The 27994-nt window shown below is 46.4% G+C and overlaps 1 protein-coding gene and 1 pseudogene across 3 annotated transcripts; one reads left to right on the top strand and one right to left on the bottom strand.

The window, feature by feature from the left end:
- Window positions 1-110: 110 nt before the first annotated feature.
- C21H20orf96 (chromosome 21 C20orf96 homolog) lies at window positions 111-22655 on the bottom strand. Of its 3 annotated transcripts, none has more exons than XM_053574719.1 (12): window positions 22524-22655; window positions 22200-22248; window positions 21501-21618; window positions 14521-14636; window positions 8964-9122; window positions 6571-6670; window positions 5583-5740; window positions 5404-5505; window positions 5208-5294; window positions 4398-4516; window positions 531-1732; window positions 111-263 (listed from the first exon to the last, which is right to left on the bottom strand). In XM_053574719.1, exons 1-11 carry the CDS (start codon window positions 22541-22543, stop codon window positions 1672-1674), a joined length of 1089 nt encoding a protein of 362 aa, XP_053430694.1. In that variant the 5' UTR covers window positions 22544-22655; the 3' UTR covers window positions 111-263; window positions 531-1671. The 3 variants fall into 3 exon arrangements, with proteins under 3 accessions (XP_053430694.1, XP_053430695.1, XP_053430696.1); XM_053574720.1 differs by having other exon boundaries at window positions 14521-14633; XM_053574721.1 differs by lacking the exon at window positions 21501-21618 and having other exon boundaries at window positions 22200-22626.
- Window positions 137-250, top strand: LOC128574331 (uncharacterized; annotated as a pseudogene).
- Window positions 22656-27994: the final 5339 nt, after the last annotated feature.

Below are 27994 nucleotides of genomic sequence, written 5' to 3'. Positions count from 1 at the left end.
AGGGCACTCCTCTCTGCTTCCAGGATGGAGCCTTCCTGCTGTGTCCTCGCATGGCAGAAGAGCACACAGTGATGAACTCACTCATCAGCCCTTTTATAAAGCAGCCCTGATCCCATTCAGGAGAGCTCTGCCACGTGTGTGTTAACTTCGACAGCACATACACTATTCATAAAACTGGAACAATACAGAGAAATTAGCCTGAGTCCTGCACAAAGATGACGGGCAAATATGTGAAGCTTTCCTTATTTTTTAACTGATCAGCACTTATGTGCAAACATAGAAGTAAAACTCAATGGGGCGGCGCCTGTGGCTCAGTCGGTAGGGCGCCGGCCCCATATACCGAGGGTGGCGGGTTCAAACCCGGCCCCGGCTGAACTTCAACCAAAAAATAGCTGGGCGTTGTGGCGAGCGCCTGTAGTCCCAGCTACTCGGGAGGCTGAGGCAGGAGAATCGCTTAAGCCCAGGAGTTGGAGGTTGCTGTGAGCTGTGTGAGGCCACCAAGGGCCATAAAGTGAAAACTCTGTCTCTACCAAAAAAAAAAAAAAAAGAAGTAAAACTCAATGGAAATCAAGCAAGCGGGAGGAGGGCAAGAGGGGATGAGTGAAATCATCCCTGATGGGTACAATGTACACCGTCTGGGTGACGGGAACACTTGTAACTTTGACTCAGACAATACAAAAGCAATCCAGGTAACCAAAACATTTGTACTCCCATAATATTCTGAAATTAAAAATTCAAAACAATAGGCCAGGAGTGGTGGCTCACGCCTGTGGGAAGCCAAGGTGGGTGGATTGCTTGAGTTCACGAGTTCAAGACCAGCCTGAGCCAAAAAGCAAGACACCATCTCTACTAAAAATAAAAAAAACTGAGGCAAGAGGATGGCTTGAGCCCAAGAGTTGAAGGTTGCTATGAGCTATGATACCACAGCACTCTATCCAGGGCGACAGCTTGAGTCTCTATCTCCAAAAAAAAAAACAAAAATTTCCCCTCATGAAAAAAAGAAACCACTTCACATCCAGGATGGCTACTTTAAAAAAACAACAGAGGGGCTTGGCACCTGTGGCTCAAGTGGCTAAGGCGCCAGCCACATACACCTGAGCTGGCAGGTTTGAATCCAACCAGGCCCACCAAACAACAATGACGGCTGCAACCAAAAAAAAGCCGGGCGTCGTCCCAGCTACTTGGGAGGCAGAGGCAGGAGACTTGCTTAAGCCCAGGAATTGGAGGTTGTTGTGAGTGGTGATGCCACAGCTCTCTACCCAGGGCGACAGCTTGAGGCTCTGTCTCAAAAAAAAAAAACAAAAAAAAACAGAAGAGCCCATCAGATACAGTCCACATAGTTGCCTAGCCCATCTTAAGACAAAGTCCATTCCTACCACATCTTCTGCAAGGCGGGGACCTGCCAGGTACTGAAAAAAAAGCAAATGTAATCCAGCTTTATTGGTAAAAAGGGCTGACAGATTTACCTGGGAATCCCCACCTGGCCCAAGTAGCAGAACCAAAGAGAGGGGAGGGGAGGAGGAGGGAAGAAGGAAGGGAGGGAGGGAGGCAGGGAGGGAGGGAGGAACTGCAGATCAAGGTCTGAATGAGATATAGTCTGGAAATAAAGGATTAAAGGCTCCAGGTCTGAGCAGAGGGCAGGGAATGCAGGGGTGGCCATGGCATCACCATCTAGAAGGGCAGCACCTCTTCCACAGGGATGTTGAGGATGACGTCCATGTCTGGGGTGCACCTGGTCGGAAGCAGCAAAGAGGGGTGTGAGAGGCCAACAGCGTGCCAGAGTTGGAGTGGGCAGGGAACATTCTCAAGGGGAGCCCTGCTCTTGAGAACACTGGCACTTACTGGGAGGCCCAATCCCCAAACACAACCTGTTACCTGGAAGCCCAACTGGGCATAGATACGTGAGCATGAGCACACACACACGTGACATCCACACGCACACATGCATCCACGTACACACACGTGGTATCCGCACGCACACATGCATCCATGTACACACACGTGGCATCCACACGCACACATGCATCCATGTACACACACGTGGCATCCACACGCAAACATGCATCCATGTACACACACGCATACGCACAAAGTATCAAAAAAGGAAAAAGGATCAGTTTGGCAAGACCATGTTCCCCTAAAGAGTGTGAGCCCAACAGAGAACTCAAATGTATTAGCAAGAAAAGAACAAGTGATCCCATCTCAGGCTGGGCAAAGGACTTGAAGAGAAACTTCTCTGAAGAAGACAGGCGCACGGCCTACAGACATATGAAAAAATGCTCATCATCCTTAATCATCAGAGAAATGCAAATCAAAACTACTTTGAGATATCATCTAACTCCAGTAAGATTAGCCCATATGACAAAATCCCAAGACCAGAGACGTTGGCGTGGATGTGGAGAAAAGGGAACACTTCTACTGCTGGTGGGAATGCACACTAATACGTTCCTTTTGGAAAGATGTTTGGAGATCACTTAGAGATTTAAAAATAGACCTGCCATTTGATCCTACAATTCCTCTACTAGGTATATATCCAGAAGACCAAAAATCACATTATAACAAAGATATTTACACCAGAATGTTTATTGCAGCCCAATTCATAATTGCTAAGTCATGGAAAAAAACCCAAGTGCCCATCAACCCACGAATGGACTAATAAATTGTGGTATATGTACACCATGGAACATTATGCAGCCTTAAAAAAAGATGGAGACTTTACCTCTTTCATGTTTATGTGGATGGAGCTGGAACATATTCTTCTTAGCAAAGTATCTCAAGAATGAAAGAAAAAGTATCCAATGTACTCAGCCCTACTATGAAACTAATTTATAGCTTTCATATAAAAGCTATAACCCAATTACAGCCCAAGAATATGGGGAAAAGGGAGGGGGAGGGGAGGGGAAAGGGAGGGGGGAGGATGGGTGCAGGGAGAGTAATTGGTGGGACCACACCTACAGTGCATCTTACAAGGGTACATGTGAAATTTACTAAATGTAGAATATAAATCTCTTAACACAATAACTAAGAAAATGCCATGAAGGCTATGGTAACCAGTTTGATGCAAATATTTCAAATTGTATAGAAAAATCATACACAGCTGTGATTTAATTAAAAAAAAAAAAAAAGAGTGTGAGGCTAAGAAGCAGCAGGGTCTTTGGCTCTAAAATGCTGAGGCCCCACAGATCAATTGGTCTCTTTGAAGTGAGGATTACTGGTTTTCAAACCTGACTGTGTCACCCTGAGCAAGCTATTTCTCCTCTCTGAGCCTCAGTCCTTCAGTTAGCACCTATGTGACAAGCACCTACTACGTGCCAGATGCGAAGGGAGCCTCAGTTTCCTCATCTGCCAAATGGGCATAATAATTTCAACCTTGGTCATTGGTGGGAAGATTAAATCAGACCACACCAGCATGTAGTAAGTGTTCAGGAAATGACAGGCATTATTCCTTGCATGAAAGTAGCAAGAGAAATGGATTCCCATCAGCATACAGTCCCCATATCAGTGACCAGCACAAACATTTAACAAGCTACAGGATTACATTCTCTCTCTTCCCTCTCCCAAGATCATCCGCTCTCACGGTTTCAATAATCCACTAATGCACATGAAATACTTGGGCATGAAATGTCAGGATGTCAGCAATTTATAATACTTCAGCAAAAAAAAAAAAAAAAAAGAATAAATACAGATAAAGCAAAAATGCCAAAATATAACAACTTTCAAATCTAGATGGGCAACTGGATATTCATTATCATATTTTCTCTACTTTTATGTACATTTGAAATCTTTCATAATCATGGTAAAAAAAAAAAAAAAAACAACTTAATCTCTATACCAGCAACACCCAATTTTCTACCTCTATCCAGTATCTGTCCTCTGAGGTCTACACTCATCTACTCAACTGCCCACCTGATGACTCCACACTGATGACTCACATAAACCAGACCTAACATCCAGGTCAGCTTCCAATGGCACTACACATACAGCCCTCACCCCAGTCTTTGCAATCTCTGGATTTGGCACCATCACCCACCTTACTACAAGCCAGGAACCCAAGGGTTATCCTGACATCTCCCTGTCCTGTTCTTCCCATAGCCAAACATCACCAAGTCCTACAGATTTTACCTCCTTCAATACTTCTCCAGTCCACCTATTTCTCCCATCTCTTCTGCCACCCACCTGGTGAGGCCACTCCCAACACTCCCCCTTGGACAGCTGACCTCATGCCCTCCTGGACTTCTGGTTTCCACTCTGGCTCCTCTCCGATCCTATCCCTGTGCTCTTTTCAAAATGTTTTAGGAATACAAATCTGATCATGTCACCATTCAGCTTAAAATCTCTTGCTTTCAGGATTAAGTACAAAACGTTGGCCTACGGGGTGCTTCAAAAAAATCACATACTTGGGTCTTCGAAGTAAAACATCCTCAAATATGATCTCTCGGGGTTCCAGGGTCTTGTTTTGGAGCTCTTCCACCTCAGCCCTTAGGATGGGTATTTCTTCTTCAAACTGGTTAATAAACTGAGAGGGAGGGGGGCATAGCAGGGGAGAGATGAGAAGCCAAACATCCCCAATCAAAACAGGGGAAAAAACAGATGAAGATGAAAGATTCTGGGGAAATGATATGGGCTTCATCACTGGGATATGCTGACTCCAGAGAGGGGACCTCCAGGGAGGGCTGGCTCGAAATCAGTGACAACATTCAGTGGTGCTGAAAAAGGTAAGGGGATCATGGAAGATGGAGACAGGCTGCAAAGGGGTGGGATTGCTTGATCTCAGGAATCACTGGGGACTGGTGGAGATGGTAAAGGGCCTCACACTGAACAATGATGAAAAGGCAAGATAATAAAAACTACTTTGAAAGGGTTGGTCATAGTGAAGTTCATTAACACGGACAATGGGTAGTGAGTGGCCAGTGACAAGAACTAAGAAGTAAAGACAGACAGTGGCTAATGGTAAAGTAGATGATGCTTGATGAAGCTGCCAGTGGGTCATGGCCAGCGCTGCTGGTTAAGAGAGTAAGGCCCAGGCCAGGGCCAACCCCCTTCCCAGCAAAAGGACACGTAATAGTAATGGTACTGGCAAGGAGGAAGGCCAAGAGTACACTCAGAGACCTGAGTGACCAATCAGGACGAGCCTGACTTCTGTGAGCCTGGGGACGGCTCAGCACTGCTCCCCCACAGAAGGCCCGTCGCCTTCCCTGTCTACTCACCTTTTTGAACCTGTCCATGCACTTCAATATGGCCTGGCTATCCTGGGTCTTCTGTAGAAGAGCCTCCTGGTAGGGAGACTGGGTTTTCTGTGGAGAAAGGCAAGGTGTAGAGAGCCAGGGCAGGGGGACGAAGAGCCCTGGAAGCAGAGGGCAGGGAAGAGGGCCTGGATATCCACCCAGGCAGCGGGCTACTCACCACCACCAGAGACTTCAGAATATTTATTTTCTTATTCTGCATCTTGTCAGACAAAGACTTCAGGACCCTTTTGCGCAGCTCACTAAGGTCGTCCAGCTCTTCCTGGGGGCCAGCAGGAGGGTGTCAGCCACCAGCCCTGCCTCCCCCAGTCTAGTGGTGCAGGGCAGGGGCGCTCCTACCTGATGGCTGTCCTTGACCTGCTGCAGCTGGCGCACAAGGTTGGTGATCTGGACTGATTTGACAGGATACTCATGGTCCATGTAAGTGCTCAGGAAGCTCACCTCCTCGTGGGTCTTCTTGATTTTGGCATCCAGCTGCTTCACTTGCTGCTCTAGACCTGGGGAGGGATGGGGAGGTCGGGAGGGACAGGAGGCAGGATCTTCCTCAGGATCCCTCCCTCCCCAGAGGCCCAGGAAACAAGGTCTCCGAGGCCAATGGACTGGGGTGTGGGCTGAGGTGTGTTCACATAGGTCTGGCAGGTGGTGAAAAGTTAAGCCCCCAGAGAATCTTCCACCACTGTAGGACAAGAGGCAACACTGGGTAGGAAAGAGAAACACAATGGTACATGATCCCTAGACTGGTCACAGCTCACCAAGTCTGTCCCTCTCTGGACCTCTCTCCTGAGATAGACCAGGGAGACCCAGCAATGCCGGATCCTGAGGATGACCCACAGTAGGACTGAGACAAAGTCTACCTGCCTTCCTCCATGGAGGGGATTCCTGATGTCTGCAGCTGCCAGACACACTCCCCTTTACTCAAAAGACCTACAGACCCAGCAAGATGGAAGCCAGGAGAGCTGCATCCTAGCCCAGCCAGACTCTCAGAGGGACTGTGGCAGGAACCAAAGCCAGGCTAGGAATGGATTCTGGCTCCTAGCTGTATAGCCTTCAACAAGATACTTCACCTCTCTTAGCCTCAGTTTCCTCATCTGTAAAATAGGAGAACAGTCCCTGCCTCCTACTGGTAGTTGTAATGACTGAGTGAAAGTCTACCCACCACAGGGCAGACACCTGGGGCCAAGTGCTTAAGAAGTCAGCTATTAGCTCTGCATCTCAGCAATTCATCCACCTCCAAGGGCCTGACGGCTTCTGAAAGTGAACGCCCTGCTGCTGACCTCCCCAAAGTGCCAGGGATGAGAGTCAAGAAGTTTACCCCAAGGATTCTCACCCTTCATCTTGGATTCCTCTTTTTCCTCCAACTCCTGAAGCTCAGACTTCAACTGCTGCAGCCTCTTATTGTTTGAAGTCTCCAAGATATCGACGATAGTCTGTGGGAGCAGTGGAGCCAGCTCATCCCCAGATTCTCCTGGAGCGGGGCTGCAGTGTACTGTCTACACTTGGCACTCCCTCAGCGGAGTCCCCAGTCCCAGTGCCACTCCCAGGCCCAGCAATCTGACCTGAGGCTGCAGAACAGTCACCTCCTCACCATCCCCCAACCCACCCCTCTCCTCTCCTACTGCCCCACCTCAGCCAGTGGCCCTGCTACACACCCAGTCACACAGGCCCAAAGCCAGACTCCAGTCCCTGCTCCCCTCTCTCATCCAGCATTTCACCAAGTTGTATGGATTTTGTCCTCCAACAGTTCCCAGAGCCATGCCCTTCTCTCCACCTCCCACTGCCACTATCTTATTCAAATTCTCTTCATCTCCACCTGGAACATTATGACAGCTACCCCTAACTGGTTCTCTTTTCATCTAGTCTCCACACAACAGTCACAAAGATATTTCTTTTTTTTTTTTTTTGTAGAGACAGAGTCTCACTTTATGGCCCTCGGTAGAGTGCCGTGGCCTCACACAGCTCACAGCAACCTCCAACTCCTGGGCTTACGCAATTCTCTTGCCTCAGCCTCCCGAGTAGCTGGGACTACAGGCGCCCACCACAACGCCCGGCTATACAAAGATATTTCTTTAAAAAAAAAAAGGTGCTCATGTCCCTCTCCTGTTTAAAACCTCAGATCCCCTCTGCCCTGTAATGAGGTCCAAACTCCTTACGTTGGTTGACGAGGCACTCCTCAGCCAATGCCCTCTTTCTCTAATCCCTGCCTCACACCTTATTGTCTGGCCATGCTTGGCAGCATGTGGCCCCTATAGCCAGCTAAGCTCCAGGTAGAGCCCTGGACCCCTTGAACCAGCTAAGCTTACCCTGAGCCCTGGACACATTTCCTCTCCCTGGAATACTCACCTCCTCTCTGTCAGTCAAACCTACTCTGCGAATTTCAGCCCAACCATCACCTTCTCCAGGAGGCCTTCTTGATTCCTCCATATCCAGGCCAGAGGCCCTCTCGGGGCTCCCTAGGTTCCCCACCTCTAGCACAGCACACACACCTTGAGGCTTTCTAACAGCCTGTGTCCCCAACAGAATAGCAGCTTCATGTGGATGAAGTATCTCCCTGACCACTATCCACCCTCAGGGCCCAGAGGAGACACTCAGGATGAACAAAAAATGTGTAAGTGGGCCAACAGTAGACAAGTCCGACAGGGATTTCATCCAGGTTTGGAGAATGTTCTGCTAGGTTTCTGAATAACTCCGTATGTCTTTGGCCTTGGTCCCTATTATAGACTAAGTTGTACCCCCCCATTCATATATTGAAGACCTAACCCTCGGTGTGACTATATTTGGAAATAGGGCCTTACAGTAATTAAAATAATTAACTTCAAGTTCATTAACTTTAAGTAATGAAGGTTAAATGAGGTCATACATGTGAGGCTCTGATCCTATAAGACTGGTGTCCTCAGAAAAGGAGGAAGAGACAACAGAGCTCTTTTTCTCTCCATGCACACAGAAGTGAGGCCATGTGAGGATACAGAGAGAAACCATTTTCTCTGAGTCTTCAGTCTAGCCCAACTCCTGGGTCCCTATGAACTTTCTGCCCTGTCACTGCAGCATCACCAAGTCTCTCCCAGAGGAGGCAGGAGATGCTTCCTGGCTTCTTCACCCTAAGTGTCACCACCAAGCCAATGGTGCTAACAGGGTGGGAGAAAGAGCACAACAGATCTAGCTCCGGAATGCCTGGGTGCAAACCCCACCTCTGATCCTGGCCACCTGGGTGACCCAGAGCAAGTCACCTAGCCTTTCTGCCTTTCCATTTTTTCATATGTAAAATGGGGGTAATAACAGTGCCCACTCCATAGGGCTGTTGTGACTATATGAACACATGTAAAGCACTTAGTATTACACCATACTGGTGTTTGCTAATGGTGGCGGTGGCAGCCTTCTCCTGCACAGGTGCAATAAATGCAGAGTCTTGCACAGGTACCATACGCATCCCTTTGGGATGGATGCTCTTGTGTTCCATTTTACAGAGCTCAGAGAAGCGACGTGAACTCAGAATCTCCAGCTAGTAAGTGCTGGAGCGAGGGACCGCAACCCCACTTCGATAGTATTCCAAAGCCCAGGTGGGTGGGGCAAAGGGTGGGAACGACCATTTTCCGGAGGGAGGAAGCCGCACATGGAAGGGGGCAGGAAAGGGCAGGAGAGGGCGCCCGAGTGCTCGGTAGCGGGGAAGGAAGGCCAGAGGCGCGGGCAAACGCTCCGTGCAGAGGGCAGAGGCGCGGGTCTCACGGTAAGGATGTCCTGCTGCTGCAGCATTGCCCGCACGTTCAGGGCAGTGCTATCCTCCATGTCCTGGATGGTGCTGATCAGATCCAGATTGAGCTTGGTGAGGAAGGTCTCGTGGTTGCGGAGCTCCTGGAGCAAGGTCTTTCTGTTCTTGACCAGCATCTGCGGGAGGAGGGAGGTGAGAGGGAGGCTGCGCGCTGCCCGGCCAGGCCCAAGCGTCCAGGAGCCCGGAGACAGCGGCTCTCCCGCGGGCGCCCGCCCCCTCGTGGCCTCCACTGGTAAATGCGGCCGGACTGGGCGGCAAGTCCCCATTGTCTGGGCGTCTTTAACTCTTTGGTTTTAATTAATTTACTTATGTTTAATTGACAAATAATAATGGTACATATTCACGGAGTACATAGTAATGTTTTGATCCATATAATGTATAGTGATCAAATCATGGTAATTAGCATAGCCATCATCTCCAACACTGATCATTTCTTTGTGCTGGGAACAATCAATATCCCCATTCTAGCTATTGAAGACTATATAATAATGTATTATTGTTAACGATAGTCATCCTACAGTGCTATAGAACTAGACCTTATTCCTCCTCGCTAGCTGTAATTTTGCATCCTTTAACAAATCTCTCCCTAACCTCTCTTCCCCTACTATTTCTGGCCTCTGTAGTTACTCTTTAATCCATTTTGAAATGCCCATGTTCCCGTCATTTCACATCTCTGAGATGGGTGAGGATGTATTTTAAAATTGGTGGTGTGTCACCATCACCATTTTATTAGTGGGCAAATAAAGTTGTGCCTTAATATCAATGGCTTCTTAGGATCAGTGAAATATAGAAATAATAATTCACATCCCAGAGGTGACTCCCAAGTCTGGAAGAGAAGGAAGGAGGGCAGAGAGGGTTCTACTAACCCCCACTTCCTGCTAGGCCTGAACTAATGCATATTGGCAGTTCATACAACTGGCCCTTGTGGAAACAAGGAGAGTCTGAGGGGTTAAGTGACTTGCCTAGGTTATACCCAGCAGGTACATAAAATCTACAATTGTTGAGGGCCTATTAATGCAGGTGGCATATGGTGACAGTTCATCTTCCAACAGCGTTTTGTTCATTAACTCCATTTTGCTAATAAGTGAAGGCTTGATGAGGCTCAGAGAGTTTAATGAATTGTTCAATGTCACACAGCCAAGAAGTGGTGGCAGTGGAATTAGAAAGCCAGATTTCTGAGTGTGCCTTTCTTCTATACTAAGAAAGAACTGAGTGGGCTTAAAACTGCAAGGCGTGGCTGAACCATATAATATTTGGGTCTTGGGTGTTAGGCCTAGACATACCTACCTTGGTTCCAAAAAATCCCACCTCTGCCCAGGCAGGGTGGCTCATGCCTAAAATCCTAGCTGTCTGGAAGGCTGAGGAGGGTGGATCCCTTGAGCTCAGGAGTTTCAGACCAGCTTGAGCAAAACTGAGACCCCTGTCTCTACTAAAAAATAGAAAAACTAGCTGGGCGTCATAGTGGGCATCTGTAGTCCCAGCTACTTGGGAGCCTGAGGCCAGAGGATAGGATTGCTTAATCCCAAGAGTTTGGGGTTGCTGTGAGCTAAAATGACATCAGGACACTCTACCCAGGGCAGAGAGTGAGACTTTGTCTCAAAAAAAAAAAAAAATTCCAGCTCTCCCACCTGCCATCTAAGGGAACCTGGGCAAGTTAATTAACCTCCCAAAGCCCTGTTATATATTTTTTTTTTAAGTGTTCTTTTTTTTTTTTTTTTTTGTAGAGACGGAGTCTCACTTTATGGCCCTCAGCAGAGTGCCGTGGCCTCACACAGCTCACAGCAACCTCCAACTCCTGGGCCCAAGTGATTCTCCTGCCTCAGCCTCCCGAGTAGCTGGGACTACAGGCGCCCGCCACAACGCCCGACTATTTTTTGGTTGCAGTTTGGCCGGGGCCGGGTTTGAACCCGCCACCCTCGGTATATGGGGCCGGCGCCTTACCGACTGAGCCACAGGCGCAGCCTGAGCCCTGTTATATTTATTCCAACAATGAGGAAACTAATACCTGCTTTGAGACCTACTGTAAAAAATAACTAAGGTAAAATTCAGTCAAGCTACTGCCTTAGCTGATATACACTCAGTGAATGATGTCTGACACTGCTCTCTCTGGCTCTAACCTTCCACCCCTGCCATTCCTTATTCCTCTGTTCTTCCTTATTTCTCTGTCCTTTGCCAGAAACCACTCCTTCCTAGCTTTCAGCCCCTGTATTTGTCATATAATCATAATCATACAAATGTACCAAAAGCTTACACATCATGTGCATTGCAGTACGTCACCCTGACAGCAACCTTATGAGATGGGAGATGGGCACTATTAGTAGCCCTACTTTATAAAAAGTAGAAACTGAGGATCAGATTGAGTAACTTACCCAAGGTCACACAGCAGAGCTGCTGTCCTGGAAGTCTGGGCTCCTGACCACTCCACTATCTTGCCTCTACATCTCCAGACCAAAATACCCAGAAGCATCTTGTGAAAAATGCCAGTCTGCACCAGGAATCTGTATTGTTCACACACATCCCATTCCCGGCTGATTCGGATAAATAGAATTTAATGATCTCTAGAGATGGCTCTCTCTGGCCCCCTATCGAATGTAGATGGCTGCTTGTTTCCTTCCTGAGCCTTACAGCAATTTGTAATCACGCATGTAGTTTGCAATTGTCTCCTGCTTTCCCAATTTATTTCTCTCCTAGGATTTATCTCTACCCAACATAACAGATATTTTTCTTATTATCTGGTGTTTCTTCCTTTTTCTTCTATCTGCATGTCCCAGCCAGGAAGGCAGGGGATGCATCTCTTTTGTTACAGCTGTTATTTCCAGCACATAACACAGGGCCTAGAGTTCTCCAAGTAGGGGCTGAATAAATTAATGAGTAACTAACTACCCTGTGGGATTTTTTTAATGCATTTATTATGTGTCTCCCCACTAATGTGGAAGCTCCACAATCACATGAACCCTTGAGTGCCCTGCTCGTGGCTACATCCCCAATACTCAGCACAGTGCCTGGCACATATTAGGCACTCTCTAAAGAGTTATAGATTGAGGCGGTGCCTGTGGCTCAAAGGAGTAGGGTGCCAGCCCCATATGCTGGAGGTGACGGGTTCAGACCCAGCCCTGGCCAAAAACTGCAAAAAAAATTAAAAAAAAAAAAAGTTGTAGATTGAATAAATAATTGTCCTGAGACTGAGGGACAGAGTCAGGATCCTATTCCATCCCCAAGAACAACCCAACTAGGTGGTGTCTGCACCCTTCCTTGTTTCTTCTCTGCCCCACAACTGCCCACATAGCAGCAGCACCCCACAGTCTCCTGTGAAGACCTAAGCCAGATCACACCCCTGCTCTACTCAAAATCCTGCAGTCTTCCTGTGTAACTCAACCAAAAAACCCGCAAGGCCTAATCAGGAACTACAGGGACAAATATAAGCTTACCTTACCCTACCACACCTCTCCTCATCATCACTTGCTGGAGTCCCAACAACCTCAGGGCCTTGGCACTTGCAGTGCTGCTGCCTGGAACATTCCTCCCTCAGATGTCCACCCAGCTGCTTCCTCCAGGTCTCAGCTCAAATATCACCACTTAGCAGCCTTCCCCAGCACCCTGTCCGAAAGTCACTGCCACTCCCTCCTCTATGCCTCTCTAGCCCCCTCACTCGCTCTTGGGGATCTTCATAGAGCTTATCATCACTGCACATATTATATGTTCATCTTGTTTATTGTCAGTCTCCCCAGAGGAACATGAGGTCCTTGAGGTCAGGGGCCACATCACTGGTGAATCCCCACACTCAGAATAAGGCCCGGCACACAGTAGGTGCTCAATAAATATGTGTTGACTAAATGAATGAATGACTATAAGAGACAGTATTAAGAACTGGTTAGGAGGCTGGGCACCTATAGCTTAGTGGTGAGGGCACTGGCCTCATGCACCAGGGTTGGTGGGTTTGAATCTGGCCTGGGCCTGCTAAAAAAAAAAAAAAAAAGTAAGGCATTGTGGCAAGCACCTGAAGTCCCAGCTACTTGGGAGACCGAGGCAAGAGAATCGCCTGAGCCCAAGATTTGGACATTGCTATGAGCTATGATGCCACAGCACTCCACCGAGGGCGACAAAGTGAAACTGCTTCAAAAAAAAAGAACTGGTTAGGAGCACAAGTTTTAGAGCCAAATTGCCCAAGTTCATATTCTATATCAAACAACACATAAACCCTTCTAATGCCAGGATAAAAATAACGTTAGAGATAACATGTTCCTGCTTTATAAATGTTAGGTTGCCTCTAAACTTTTGCAAAATTGAAGGTTAACGGAAAAAAAACGATTTCAAAGAAAATTACATTTTCCCTTTTTCTTTATATAATAGTCATTGTTCATCGAGCTATTAAAAATTTCCTTGGTTCTTCTATAGTATCTTATAGTATGTATAATATTTAGTATTTTGTTTTCTGCTATGTATACTAAAGACCCTTCTTCTTTAAAATTTTTTTTTAATTTTTATATTTTAGAGACAGGGTCTTGCTTGTTGCCAAGCTAAAGTACAATGGTGCAATCACCTCACTGTAGCCACAGCCTCCTGAGCTCAAGAGATCCTCCTGCCTTGGTTTCCCCAGTAGCTAGGACTACAGGTGCATGCCACTAAACCCAGCTGCTCTATTATATTCTTTGTGGAGATGGGGTCTTGCTATGTTGCCCAGGCTGGTCTCAAATTCCTGGCCTCAAGCAATCCTCCTGCCTTGGACTCCAAAAGTGCTAGGACTATAGGTGTGTTCCACCATGCGCAGCCAAGACCTCTCTTTTAATCCCTTCGAAAACTTTTGAAATGGGTGGCACCTGTGGCTCAAAGGGGTGGGGTGCCGGCCCCATATGCCAGAGGTGACAGGTTCAAATCCAGCCCTAGCCAAAAACTGAAAAACAAAAACAAAAACAAAAAACTTTGAAACATTGTTCAGATAATGACATAAGCTGGGACTACAGGCCCCTCTAGTTTTTCTATTTTTAGTAGAGACAGATCTCACTGTTGCTCAGGCTGGTCTGGAACTCCTGAGCTCAAGCAATCCACCCACCTCGGCCTTCTAAAGTGCTAGGATAACTCAGGAGGCTGAGGCAAGAAGATCGCTTGCACCCGGAATTTGAGGTTGCTGTGAGCTATGATGTTCTAGCACTCCATCCAGGGCGAAAGAGTGAGACTCTGTCTCAAAAAAAAAAAAAAAGAAACAAAGAAAATCACAGCACTAGACTGTATTCCTCATGCAGAGAAATAAAGGATGATTCAGCTTGTGTTCTTGAGTCTTACACACAACAGCAAATGCTTTAACTAGCTTTGACCACTGGCATGGCCATTTTCTGGCTATATGACCTGGTGCAAGTCACTTATCTCTCTACACTTCAGTTCTCCCATCTGTAAAACAGGAATGATCATGAGCACATCTGTGGGGTTGCCATGAGGAGGAAATCAGTCAAGTCTGACACCCAACGTACCCTGTGGCTTCCCCCACCCACCTTGCCTGTGGGCAAATGTCCCTCCTACCTTCATTAACCTGATTTGGGCCTGCATCATCCCAGAGTCCACCTTCTCTGATTTGCGCGGTTCTCGAGCATTCTTCAGCTTGTTTGGCACCGCCATGGACGACTTGGAGGGCACTGCTGGGATAGATGGGAAAGGGCAGAGAGAGGGTGAGGGCACAGGCAGACCTGTGGCCAGGTCCCAGGGAGAGCACCACCAATGAGAGGGAGCCCAGGTCCCAGCCCCAAACCCACTCACAGCCTTATCATGTGACACTGGACAGAGGAGGAAACTCAAACCCATCAATAAGCTCCTTGATACCAGGGAGGGAGAAGCCCAGGTCAAAGTACTGAGAAAGAGTCAGGAACTCCCATGTGTTGCGTCTTGTCAGTGGCTGACACAGCACAGGACAGCAAGAAGACCAGCGTCTGGCAGGCCTGGGTCCAAGTCCCTGGTCTCCCACCAGCCTGGCAGACGGGAAGTTCGGATGGGGTAGGAGTTAAGAACGGGAACTAAAGAGCCAGCCAGCCCAGGTCTGAAGCTGCGCTCTGCCTTCTGCTGTCTGTGTGGCTTAAGCAGATCACACAACCTCTCTACTCATCAGCTCCTCTCTATAAGTAGAGAGGCGTCATCACCATGCCACCATGCCTACCTCAGGGTTGCTGTGAAGATTCAATAAGAAGTTACTATACCTTAGAGGTGTCTGGAGGAAGTGCTTGACACATATTCAGTGCAGGACACACATTACTAGTAGTTACTGTTATTTCTAGTGACCTCAGAATTGGACGACAGCGCCCCATGACGCAGAGGACCTACACAACACTGCAATTGACTGTCTCCAAAATCCAGTAGGAGCTGTGGTTCCTCAGATGGGAGTACAGGCATTTGGACGGCATATTCTGCTTCCTCTCAGCCTTTCCAGCACTGGCATGAGACAAATCACCCTGGTGGCTGTACCTCTATTCTCAGATCCCACCAGAATCTCTGCATCAGGTGCAACCCAGTTCACTTAGGAAAGATATTAATAATTTCACTAATAGATCAAGATCCTTAATCCTGGTAAATGTTAGTACTAAGTATAGAGATAATGAAGTAAATTAATTTTGTTAAAGTTGTAAATTAATCGTACGTATCTGGTATTAATTGTATTGTTTAAGAGATACAGAGAATTACTGTATCATTAGAATCTTGTAATTCTGGGCGGCGCCTGTGGCTCAGTGAGCAGGGCGCCGGCCACATATACCAAGGGTGGCGGGTTCAAACCCGGCCCCGGCCAAACTGCAACAAAAAAATAGCCGGGCGTTGTGGCAGGTGCCTGTAGTCCCAGCTACTTGGGAGGCTGAGGCAGGAGAATCGCCTAAGCCCAGGAGTTGGAGGTTGCTGTGAGCTGTGTGAGGCCACGGCACTCTACCGAGGGCCATAAAGTAAGACTCTGTCTCTACAAAAAAAAAAAAAAAAAAGAATCTTGTAATTCTAATTTTAAAGGTATAAATGAGATTTTGATTTAAAGTTGAAAGGTTTAAGACTCTTATTAAATGTGTATGAATTACTGGAACTTCTTTTTTTTTTTTTTTTTTTTTTTATTTTGGCCGGGGCTAGGTTTGAACCCACCACCTCTGGCATATGGCACTGGCACCCTACTCTTGAGCCACAGGCACCGCCCTGAATTATTGGAACTTCTAAAAGAACATAAGATTACTTATATTAGAAGTTTATTTCATTAGATATATAAGAGTTATTTAAATACTCAATGGTTTTTGTTAATCACATAAGTAAATTATTTGAATATAAAAATGAATATATTAAAAATTTTTAATGTAGCTTAAAAGGGTAGGAGAATTTAATTTTAACCAAGTTCTAAAGTCCCCTTACCCGTGTTTATAAAAATTGTAAGATTGTTCTGGGAGGCCAAGGCGGGTGAATCACCTCAGCTCACAGGTTCAAGACCAGCCTGAGCAAGAACAAGACCCCCATCTCTAAAAATAACCAGGCATTGTGGTGGATGCCTGTAGTCCCAGCTACTCAGGAGGCTGAGGCAAGAAAATTGCTTGTTATATGTTTGTTTCCTCCTACAGTGGAGCAGCTTTCAAATCAAATATTTACACATTGTTTATCCCTTTTTTTCTTCATTGTAATAACGGAATGAACTAGGATAAATAATGAAAGAATAATATAATTGCATCAGTGACAAGAAGACTTGAAAAAAAAAACAGAAGTATCTGTCCCTGTCTGAATTTCAAGTTCCCCATTGGATGACCAGACTGGCAATCATTTCAAATCCCAATCTGTTTTATTGAAATCTCTTGATTAAATTTAATTTTCCTCTGGAAAAAAAAAAAGAGAGAGAGAGAATGCCTTGAGCCCAAGAGTTTGAGGTTGCTGTGAGCTGTGACAGCATAGCACTCTACTGAGGGCAACAAAGACTCTGTCTCGAAAAAATAAAATAAAATAGACATATCTTTTAAAAAAAATGGCAGATTGGCCGGACATGGTTGCTCATGCCTGTAATCCTAGCACTGTGGGAGGTCAAGGTAGAAGGATCACTTAAACTCAGGAGTTCAAGACTACCTTGAGCAAGAGTGAGCCCCAGTCACTACTAAAAATAAAAAATTAGCCAGGTGTTGTGGTAGGCACCTGTAACCCCAGCTTTTCAGAAGGCTGAGTCAAGAGGATTGCTTGAACCCAGGAGTTTGAGACTACTGTGAGCTACGTTGATATCACTGCACCCTGGGCTGGGAGACAGAGTGAGACTCTGTCTAAAAAAAAAAAATGGTAAGGGCGGCGCCTGTGGCTCAGTCGGTAAGGCGCCGACCCCATATACCGAGGGTGGCGGGTTCAAACCCGGCCCCGGCCGAACTGCAACCAAAAAATAGCCAGGCGTTGTGGCGGGCGCCTGTAGTCCCAGCTACTTGGGAGGCTGAGGCAAGAGAATCGCTTAAGCCCAGGAGTTGGAGGTTGCTGTGAGCTGTGTGATGCCACGGCACTCTACCAAGGGCCATAAAGTGAGACTCTGTCTCTACAAAAAAAAAAAAAAAAAAAGGTAAATGTTAGGACTAAGTATAGAGATAATGAAGTAAATTAATTCATTAATTAATTTACTATTTACTAAAAACAAAATGTTTAAGGAAGTTTCAATAATGAGTATTTATTTTCAGTTGTGGTAGTAACCCTGATTTATCTTTTTAAATTAAATGTTTAATTTTGAGATAGTTCAGCTTCACATGCAGTTTTAAGAAATAATCCAGGCTTGGCACCTGTAAATCAAGCAGCTAGGGCGCCAGCCACATACACTGGAGCTGGCAGGTTCGAATCCAGCCGGGGCCTGCCAAACAACAATGACAACTACAACCAAAAAATAGCCGGGTGTTGTGGCAAGCGCCTGTAGTCCCAGCTACTTTGGGAGGCTGAGGCAAGAGAATCACTTAAGCCCAAGAGCTTGAGGTTGCTGTGAGCTGTGACACCAAGGCACTCTACCCAGTGTGACAGCTTGAGACTCTGTCTCAAAAAAAAAAAAAAAGAAAGGAAATAATCCAGGGAGATCCTATGTGCCTTTACCCAATTTCTCTCAATGGCAAAAAGTACAATACAGTATTGCAACCAGGATATTGACATTAAGATGGCAAGATACAGACCATTTCCATAACCACGAGGATCCCTGTTGCCTTTTATAACCACACCTATTTTCCTCCCCTTACCATTGTCCCCCAACTCTCTCTAACTCCTGCAATCACTAATCTGTTCTCTATTTCTAAAATTTTGTCATTCTCAAACGTTATATAAATGTAACTTTTGAGACTGGCTTTTTGCACTGGGCATAATTCTCCAGAAATCCATCCAAATTGTTGAATGCATAAATGTCTTTTCCTGTTTGTTGCTGAATGATATTCCACGGTATTGATGTGCCACTTTGTTTAACTATTCACTCATTAGAGGCCATCCAGGTTACTTCCAGTTTTGTTTTGTTTTTGTTTTTATGAAACAAGAGTCTCCGTTACCCAGGCTAGAGTGCAGTGGCATCATCATAGCTCCCTGCAGCCTCAAACTCCTGGGCTTGAGCAATCCTCCTGCCTCATGAGGCTCTGGAGTAGCTGAGACTACAGGCACACCACCATGTCTAGCTAATTTTTTGATTTGTTGGTAAAGATGGGGTCTCACTCTTGCTTGGGCTTGTCTCAAACTCCTGCCCTCAGGCGATCTTCCCACCTTACTCTCCCAGGATGCTAGGATTATAGGTATGAGCTACCTCACCCAGCCTATTTCCAGTTTTGAGGTCTTATGGATAAGGCTGCTATAAATATTCACATACTAGTTTTTGTGTGAACACAAGTTTTCTTTACTCTGGAATAAATGCCCAAGAGTGCAATTGCTAGGTGGTATGGGAAATGCATGTTTCATTTCATTAAAAACTGCCATACTCATTTCCAGAGTGGCTCCACCATTTTACATGCCCACCAACAACGTATGTGTGATCTAGTTTCTCCTCTTTGCCAGTATTTGGTGTTATCACTGATTTTTAATTTAGCCATATGATAGGTATGCAGTGATACGTCATTGTGGTTTAATTTGCATTTCCCTAATGGCTAATGACGTTGAACATCTTTTCATGTGCTTATTTGCCATCTGTATATACTCTTTGGTTAAATATCCCTCTTCATGTCTTTTACCCATTGCCTAACAATTCTATTATTGAGTTTTTAGAATTATTAATATAGTCTATCTAGTAGTCCTTTGTCAGACACACAATTTGCAAAGATTTTCTCCAAGTCTATAGCATATCTTTTCATCCTCTTAAAAAAGCTTTTCACAGGATAAAGTTTTTAATTTTGATGAAGTCCAATTTATCCATTTTTCTTTCATGTATCAAGCTGTTAGTATTCAGTCTTAGAACTCTTTACTTGGCCATAGGTCCCAAAGATTTTTCTCTTCTGTTTTTTACACTTTCATATTTTATATTTAATTTTTTATTTTACTGCACATTTATATTTTGAGTTGACTTTTGTAATAAGTTGTGCTACTTAAATCAAGGTTCACTTCTTTGCCTATAGATTCCAGTTGTTCCAGCACTATCTGAGGAAAAGGCTTTCTTTCCTCCACTGAATTTTTTGTACCTTTTTCAACAACCGGTTGGGCATATTTGTTTTTTGTTTTGTTTAGTTCTGTTTTTGCTAAGACAGAGTCCCACCCTATTCCCTGAGCAGAGTGCAATGGTGTCGTAGCTCACTGCAACCTCACACTCGGGCTGTGGGAATCCTGCTGCCTCAGCCTCCAGAAGCCACTGGGATTACAAGGGCTTGCTGTGGCACCCAAATGGGTTTTTCATTTTTTTTCTGAGTCAGGATCTCACTCTTGCTTAGACAAAACTTGTGAGCTCAAGCAATTCTCCCACCTTGGCCTCCCACAGTGCTGGGATTACAGGCAGGAGCCACCACGCCTGGCAGTTGGGCATATTTGTATGGATTCATTCCCTTTCCCTCACTGGGGAGTGCCAGTGATTTCAAGCAGGGAACTGATCTTTCATCTCTGCCTACTGGTACTCTGATTCCCAGGCTGGGATAGTACTGGCAGGGCTGAGTGGGGAACTTCCCTTGCAGAAGAAGGCAAAGCTATGACTCCTCCTTTAGGGTAGTGCCAGCAGGGTCTAGGAGTGAACTAAGCCAGCACCGATGAGATTTAATGAGGTGGCGTGAGGTAGAATTAGTCTAGGCTCCATTCCCTTCTCCCTGTGTCAGCACAGTCCAATGGGAACCTGAGCCTCTACCCCCACCCAGCAACAATGAGGCAAAACAAAGAGGTAGTAGATGGGACTACTTGGCATTCTACTCTCCCATTCCCTTTTTTGGGTGTCAGTGTTGCCCACAGTGGGTGCTGATCTTACATTCCCCATTCAATGGCAATAAAGTGGTGCAAGTGATTATATACCCAGATGTATACATAGGTAGGGTATATTATCTATGATATTCACTTCAGGATACTAAAGGAATATTACAAAACATTTGTTATTAAAAGAGGTATTGGAGACCAGGCGTGGTGGCTCACACCTGTAATCCTAGCAATCTTGGAGGCTGAGTGGGGGTGGATTGCCTGAGCTCATGAGTTCAAGGCCACCTGAACCACAGCCAGAGCCAGACCCTGTCTCTAAAAAAATAGCCGGGCCTTGTGGGTGATGCCTATAGTCGTCCAGCTACTTGGGAGGCTGAGGCAAGAGAATCACTTAAGGCCAAGAGTTTAACGTTGCTGTGAGCTGTGACGCCACAGCACTCTACCGAGGGCGACAAAATAAAATGCCGTCTCAAAAAAAAAAAAAAAAAAGGTATTGGGTCTGATATGGGTGAAGCACAATGTTTTACATGGAGCTTCTCATTTATGAAGTATTAGTGTCCCCATTTTCACAAGTGAGAAAACTAATGCTCAGAGAAATGAATGACTTTCCCAACTGAGCAAATGGCACGGCCAAAATTTAAACTCATGTCTGCCTAACCAAGGCCTCAGAACTCCCCTGGAAAGAATGATAATGATGTGGCAGAGATTACTCTATGAGTTCAACAAACCCTGTTTTCTTTTCCTTCTAGAAACACACACTATATTCCTCCCCTTCCTTGTGGTTAGGGATGGCTATTGACTGAGTATGGCCCCTGGAATAGGAGTGGGAGTGATATATCACTTCAAGTCTGGGCCCCCCAAAACACTACCCACAAAATTGTCCATGTTCTTGCTCCCTCTTCCCTCTCTGCCAGCTGGATGCAAACGTATCCAGCAGACGACTTCAGGGCTCCTAGGGCAAAGAAGCCTGGATCCCTAAATGACCAAGTGGAACAGATTACCCCTTTCCCCTAGATCTACAAATGCACACTCTGAAATAAACCTTAATATTAATGCTTACAATTTGAAGGTTATTTGTTACATCAGCTAGCCTATCCTAATATGAATGGTGTCACTAAGGGCCAAGAGCATCTATTCTATCCTGTCCCCAACCCCCACACCAGCCTCCAAGTGCTTTTGCTGACCTGTCTGCATCTTAGTCAAAGTCTTCATTTTGCTTTTATCGTTGTCACTGACTTCTGGGACTGAAAGGACAGTAGATAGTTTGCTTTTCTGTTTGGACCGCTGCCATGGAACATAATCCTACCAGACAAAACACAATCAGTCACACAGCACAATGGGTTCAAATCCCAGCTCCACCCCGTTTACAGAGATACTATATGTGACCTCCAGCAAATGACATTACCTGTCTGAGCCTCAATTTTCCCATCTGTAAAGTGGACCTAATAATAAAACCTACCTCTATGGGTGCAAAAAAAAAAAAAAGGGATGATATTTATAAAGCATGTGGTTAAGTGTTCTATAAATGTTAGCTATCACTTTTTTTAATCAGCCAGCCAGAATTTACTAAGTACATCCAAACTGTGAGGTGCTAAGAACTGTGAGAAACAGAAGGCATGGGAAAAACCCAATACCCACCCTCAGAAAACCAGAGTAGCAATCAGAGATGAATAACCTTATTATACACGCTTAACATTCTGATAAGGTAGTGAGAAGAGAAAAATGAGATTCAGAGGCTTGCTCCGGGTCCCACAGCAAATGTGTAACTCATCTAGGACTGGCATTCAGGTCTCCAGACTGTCTGCATCACCCGGAGCAGTCATGATCGTGATTGCTGAGGCTTGCTTACTGCAGGGTCAGCCGGTTCCCCCTCCCAGACTCACCAGATCCTGGAACTTGGGGACTGCGAAGTATGTCCAAGAGCGGGCGGACCTGGAAAGAGTTGAGGCGAGAAATAATTTCCATTATTTCCACCCTATGCGGCTGCAAGCAGCAAACTTAAAACAGGCGTAGAACCTCGAACTCAAAACTATAGTTTACGGTGCCCAAGAGCAGCAGGTAAAGAATGTGAGTGGGCGTGGCGAGGACATTGTGGGCGGGGAGGGGCGGGGTCAGGGGACTGCCTGTTGTCCTCAAGGCAAGGGCGGGGCGACGGCAGGGAGACGCATGCGCGCTCCACCATTCCGACGCAGCTCTGTTTTACTTACTTCTGTAAGACGTTCTCCATTGGGCAGAAGGGAAGAAAAGTCGTGCGTTCGTGGGTCTCTGATCGGCTTCTCCAACTTTCTTGTTTCAAAGTAGATCGGTGGGACCCCGGCACTCAAATTTCCCGTGGAGACCGGAGGTTTCCTCTTGCGTCTCGGTCTCCAAGGAAACGGAACGCTGGCTACCGAGCGCCTAGAGGGACTAATCTCACAAGGCAAAATGCAGCTCTCCCCGATTCTCAAATTGGTTTCAAATGACCCTCAACTTGCCCCTCCTGTAATTCTAAATAATTGTATCAGATTTTTCCACTCTCATCAAACCTCCTTCACTTCCTCTCCATCCTCGCTCTTTTCTAATGACTTTGCTTCCTATTTCACTAAGAAAATCTTAGGAATCAGTAAGCTCACAAGTTCATAGCACTTCGTTTACTCACCTCCTGTAACTATGTATAAACTACCTAATAAGACCAGTTCCTACACTCATGCATCGAATCCTGTCCTCTTTAATTTTCTTAAAAATATTGATCCAGCAATTCTCCCCATTTTCTCATATATCATTTCCCCCCTCTCCTTTATATCATCGGTATACCAATATATTTTAATTTCTTCTGTTAAAAAAGAATGACTACTTCCCCTCCAGCTACCCATCCATTTCTGCTTCACTTTACAGCAAAATTCCTCGACAGGTTTGCCTACTCTATTTCCCTTTCCTTGACCATCCTTCTCCCCTTCCTCCAGTCAGCTTTCCAACTCCACCCTTCCTCTGAAACTGCCTTTGTCAACGTCATCAAAGACCTCCGCTTTGCTAAACTCCATTGTCACTTCTCAGTACTCCCATATTTGGCTTACCTGCAGCTTTTGACACAGCGGATCACTCCTTTCCTTGAAACACTTTCTTAACTTGGCGTCCAGGAAACCGCTCTCTTGAGTTACTTCTTGCCTTCTTTTCTGGTCCCTCCTCTTCTCCCTTTACTATTGGAGCGTCCCAGGGCTCAAGCACAACCCTCTCTTTTTCTCTATCCATTCTCACTTCATTCATGCTCCCTTCTGGTCTCAAAGCTTCAGATGCCATTTGTACCCAGAATCCTCCCAGACTCACATCTCCAGTCCAGCCCTTGCCCCTGAATTGCAGCCACATACGTCCAACTGCTTACTCAATGTCTCCACTTGGGCACCTAATAAACAACCCCAGTGTGCAAATTTTCCTCCCCTCGAAATGGCAGCCCTCTGCTTGGAGTCATCTTTGACTCATCTCTCATCCCACACAAGTTCTTCACCAGATCCTGTGTGCAATACCTTCAAAGTTATGTGAAACTGGACCACTTACCACTACCATTCTCTCTCTCTCTCTGTCTCTCTGTCTCACGCTCTCTCTCTCTCTCTCACACACACACACACACACCCCTCTTTCCTCATGCACCTAGACTACAATGTACCAGCTCCCGCTCTTGTCCTACTCTGGTTCTCTCTTTACACACCAGATTTGCTAGATAGAACATAAATATAAAGTGCATTTCAGGCCTCTCTGCCTACTTGTCCTGGCAACCTGAGTCCAGTTGCTGTCTATAGCAAATGTATCTTGCTCTGTAAGCTTGTATCTTGCTCTTACTCTGTAAATCTATCTTTCTCTTCCTCAATAAACCTTTGTTCTGTGCTTGCCTTAAAAAAATAATAAGAAGAAGTTATGACTTCCCCGTGGAAATTCTCCCTGGTCACCTAAGAGCCAAACATCTCCACAAGGACATGAACAGGTTACAGAAGAGGAAACCTAAACAAGCTAAAACTATGAAAAGGCACACAAGTTTACTAGTGACTTGAAAAATGCAGATTAAAATGACAAGGAGAGGGCAGCACCTGTGGCTCAAAGGAGTAGGGCGCTGGCCCCATATACCAGGGTGTTACCAGGTGTGGTGGTGTGCACCTGTAATCCTAGATACTTAGGAGGCTAAGGCAAGAGGATTGGTTCAAACCCACCCCAGCCAAAAACTGCAAAAAAAAAAAAAAAAACACGGAGACACCACAGGCAAATGCCAACAGGCTAGATAATGCCAGATGGAGGTGTTGAGTGGAGAGAGGGAACCCTGGGCACTGTTAGTGGGGTGTGGACTGGCCTGGGCATTTTAGAGGACAGTCTGCCCCAACGGGGGTACAGGTATGTATCTGCAACCCCCTCACACAGGAAGCAGTGAGTGAGCACTGGGGGCACACAGCAGCACTGGAGGATCTTAAAAACATAGTGCTGAGCAAATAAGAAACTGAATGAGATCTATGACACATTTACATAATTTTAAATATATGCATATAAAGCAATATACATGTATATGAACATGTGCAAATGAAAGGAAAACTTTTTTTTTTTATGGCATCAGTTTTACCAAGTGTCTTTTTCAGCAGTAGCCAAGAAAACTCTTAAATACGAGGCTGTGCCAGTAGCTCAGTGGGTAGGGCACCAGCCACATACACCCAGGCTGGCAGGTTCCAGATGGTGAAGATTTTTTTTTTTTTTTTGTAAAGACAGAGTTTCACTTTATTGCCCTCGGTAGAGTGCCGTGGCATCACACAGCTCACGCAACCTCCAACTCCTGGGCTTAGGCGATTCTCCTGCCTCAGCCTGCCGAGTAGCTGGGACTACAGGCACCTGCCACAACGCCCGGCTATTTTTTTGTTGCAGTTTGGCCAGGGCTGGGTTTGAACCCACCACCCTCAGCATATGGGGCCGGCGCCCTGCTCACTGAGCCACAGGCGCCGCCCCAGGCTGGCAGGTTCAAACCCAGCCCGGGCCAGCTAAAACAACAATGACAACTGCAACAACAATTAAAAAAATAGCCGGGCGTTGTGGTGGGAGCCTGTAGTCCCAGCTACTTGGGAGGCTGAGGCAAGAGACTCATTTAAGCCCAGAAGTCTGAAGTTGCTGTGAGCTGTAACGCCACGGCACTCTACCAAGGGCAACATAGAGAGACTCTGTCTCAAAAAAAAAGAAAAGAAAAAAGAAAAGAAAACTCTTAAATATGTAAAAATGGTTGCCTTTTGGTGGAAAAAGAGACTAGAAAAGGAAAATGAAGATAAAAGGAAATCAGCCGGCACAGTTGCTCACACCTGTGGACCTGGCACTCTAGGAGGCTGAGGCAGATGGATTACCTGAGTTTGGAGTTCAAGACCAGCCTGAGCAAGAGTGAGACTCCATCTTTCAAAATAGCTGGACGTTGTGACGGATGCCTGTAGTCCCGGCTACTTGGGAGGGTGAGGCAAGAGGATGGCTTGAGCCCAAGATTTTGAGGTTCTTCTGAGCTACGATACCATGGCCCTCTACCCAGGGCTAATAGATTAAAACTCTCAAAAAAAAAAGAGAGAGAGAGAAAGAAATTTACCAAGTCTGGTGGTGCGCACCTGTAATCCTAATCCTAAGGAGGCTTAGGCAAGAAAATTGCTTGAGCCCAGGAGGTTGAGGGTGCAATGAGCTATGATGACACCATTGCACTCTAGCCCAGGCGACAGAGCAAGACCTTGTCTCAAAAAAATAAGAAGAAAATAAGAAGGACCAAATAATTTGAAATCACCTAAACTTTAATAGGGGGAACATTACTATAGGATACTAGGCCAGAGCTCCCAACTTTTTCTGCCTCTTAAAAATCTAAGGAGAGGGCGGCGCCTGTGGCTCAGTGGGTAGGGCACGGGCCCCATATGCCCCAGGTGGTGGGTTCAAACCTGGCCCCAGCCAAACTGCATCAAAAAAGTAGCCAGGCATTCTGGTGGATGCCTGTAATCCCAGCTACTCGGGAGGCTGAGGCAAGAGAATCGCCTAAGCCCAGGAGTTGGAGGTTGCTGTGAGCTGTCTGATGCCATGGCACTCTACCCAGGGCGATAAAGTGAGACTCTGTCTCTACAAAAAAAAAAAAAAGAAAGAAAGAAATGTTTCTGCTTTAGTAATAAACATGACGCCTGTGGCTCAGTGAGCAGGGCGCCGGCCCCATATACCGAGGGTGGCGGGTTCAAACCCAGCCCTGGCCAAACTGCAACAAAAAAATAGCCGGGCGTTGTGGCGGGCACCTGTAGTCCCAGCTACTCGGGAGGCTGAGGCAAGAGAATAGCCTAAGCCCAGGAGTTGGAGGTTGCTGTGAGCTGTGTGACGCCACGGCACTCTACCGAGGGCCATAAAGTGAAACTCTGTCTCTACAAAAAAAAAAAAAAATCTAAGGAGAATGTTTTTTTTGTTTTTTGTTTTTGTTTTTGAGACAGAATCTCACTATGTCACCCTGGGTAGAGTGCCATAGCGTCACAGCTCACAGCAACCTCAAGCTCTTGGGCTTAAGCGATTCTCTTGCCTCAGCCTCCCAAGTAGCTGGGACTACAGGCGCCCGCCACAACACCCAGCTATTTTTTTGTTGTAGTTGTCATTGTTGTTTGGCAAGTCCAGCTGGATTTGAACCCACCAGCTCTGATGTATGTAGCTGGTACCCTTAGCAGCTGAACTATAGGTGTCAAGCCAGAGAATGGTTTTGTTTTTTTGAAACAGTCTCACTTTCTTGCCCCTGTAGAGTGTAGTGGCATCATAGCTCACAGCAACCTCAAACTCTTGAACGCATGCCATCCTTTTTCCTGAGCCTCCCAAGTAGCTGGGCCTACAGGTGCCAGCCACAACGCCTGACTCAGGGTCTACCCTTGCGCAGGCTGGTCCTGAACTCCTGAGCTCAAATGATCCACCTGTCTTGGACTCCCAGAGTGCTGGGATTATAGGCATGAGCCACTGTGCACAGCCTGAGAATGCTTTTTTTTTTTTTTGAGACAGAGCCTCAAGCTTTCACCCTGGGTAGAGTACCATGGCATCATAGCTCACAGCAACCTCCAACTTCTGGGCTTAAGCGATTCTCCTGCCTCTGCCTCCCAAGTAGCTGGAACTACAGGGTCCCGCCACAGTGCCCGGCTATTTTTTGGTTGCAGCCAGCATTGCTGTTTGGTGGGCCCGGGCTGGATTCGAACCTGCCAGCTCAGGTGTATGTGGCTAGCGCCTTAGCCGCTTGAGCCACAGGCGCTAAGCTGTGAGAATGCTTTAAATTACACTGCACACTGTGGTAAATAGAAGAGGCTGCTATGATAAAAGCCATCAGTCTGGCTTGGTGCCCGTAGCACAGTGGTTAAGGCACCAACCACGTACACCAAGGGTGGTGGGTTCAAACCCAGGCCAGCTAAACAACAATAACAATTGCAACAAAAAATAGCCAGGCGCCTGTAGTCCCAGCTACTTGGGAGGCTGAGGCAAGAGAATCGCTTGAGCCCAAGAGTTTGAGGTTGCTGTGAGCTGAGATGCCATGGCACTCCACCCAGGGCGACATAGTGACACTCTGTCTCAAAAAAAAAAGCAATCAGTGTGGGTAGTCTGGCTACCCCTTTTGGCTGCCCCTAGAGCTAAGGGAACCACTGTCAGTTACCCCTATCCATTTTCAGAGCATTTTCAGGCCTGTACCACAGGCCTCCAG

The sequence above is a fragment of the Nycticebus coucang genome, chromosome 21 (genome assembly GCF_027406575.1).
Source record: "Nycticebus coucang isolate mNycCou1 chromosome 21, mNycCou1.pri, whole genome shotgun sequence".
NCBI classification, from domain to species: domain Eukaryota; kingdom Metazoa; phylum Chordata; class Mammalia; order Primates; family Lorisidae; genus Nycticebus; species Nycticebus coucang.
This window is presented reverse-complemented; position numbering and strand designations above follow the sequence as displayed.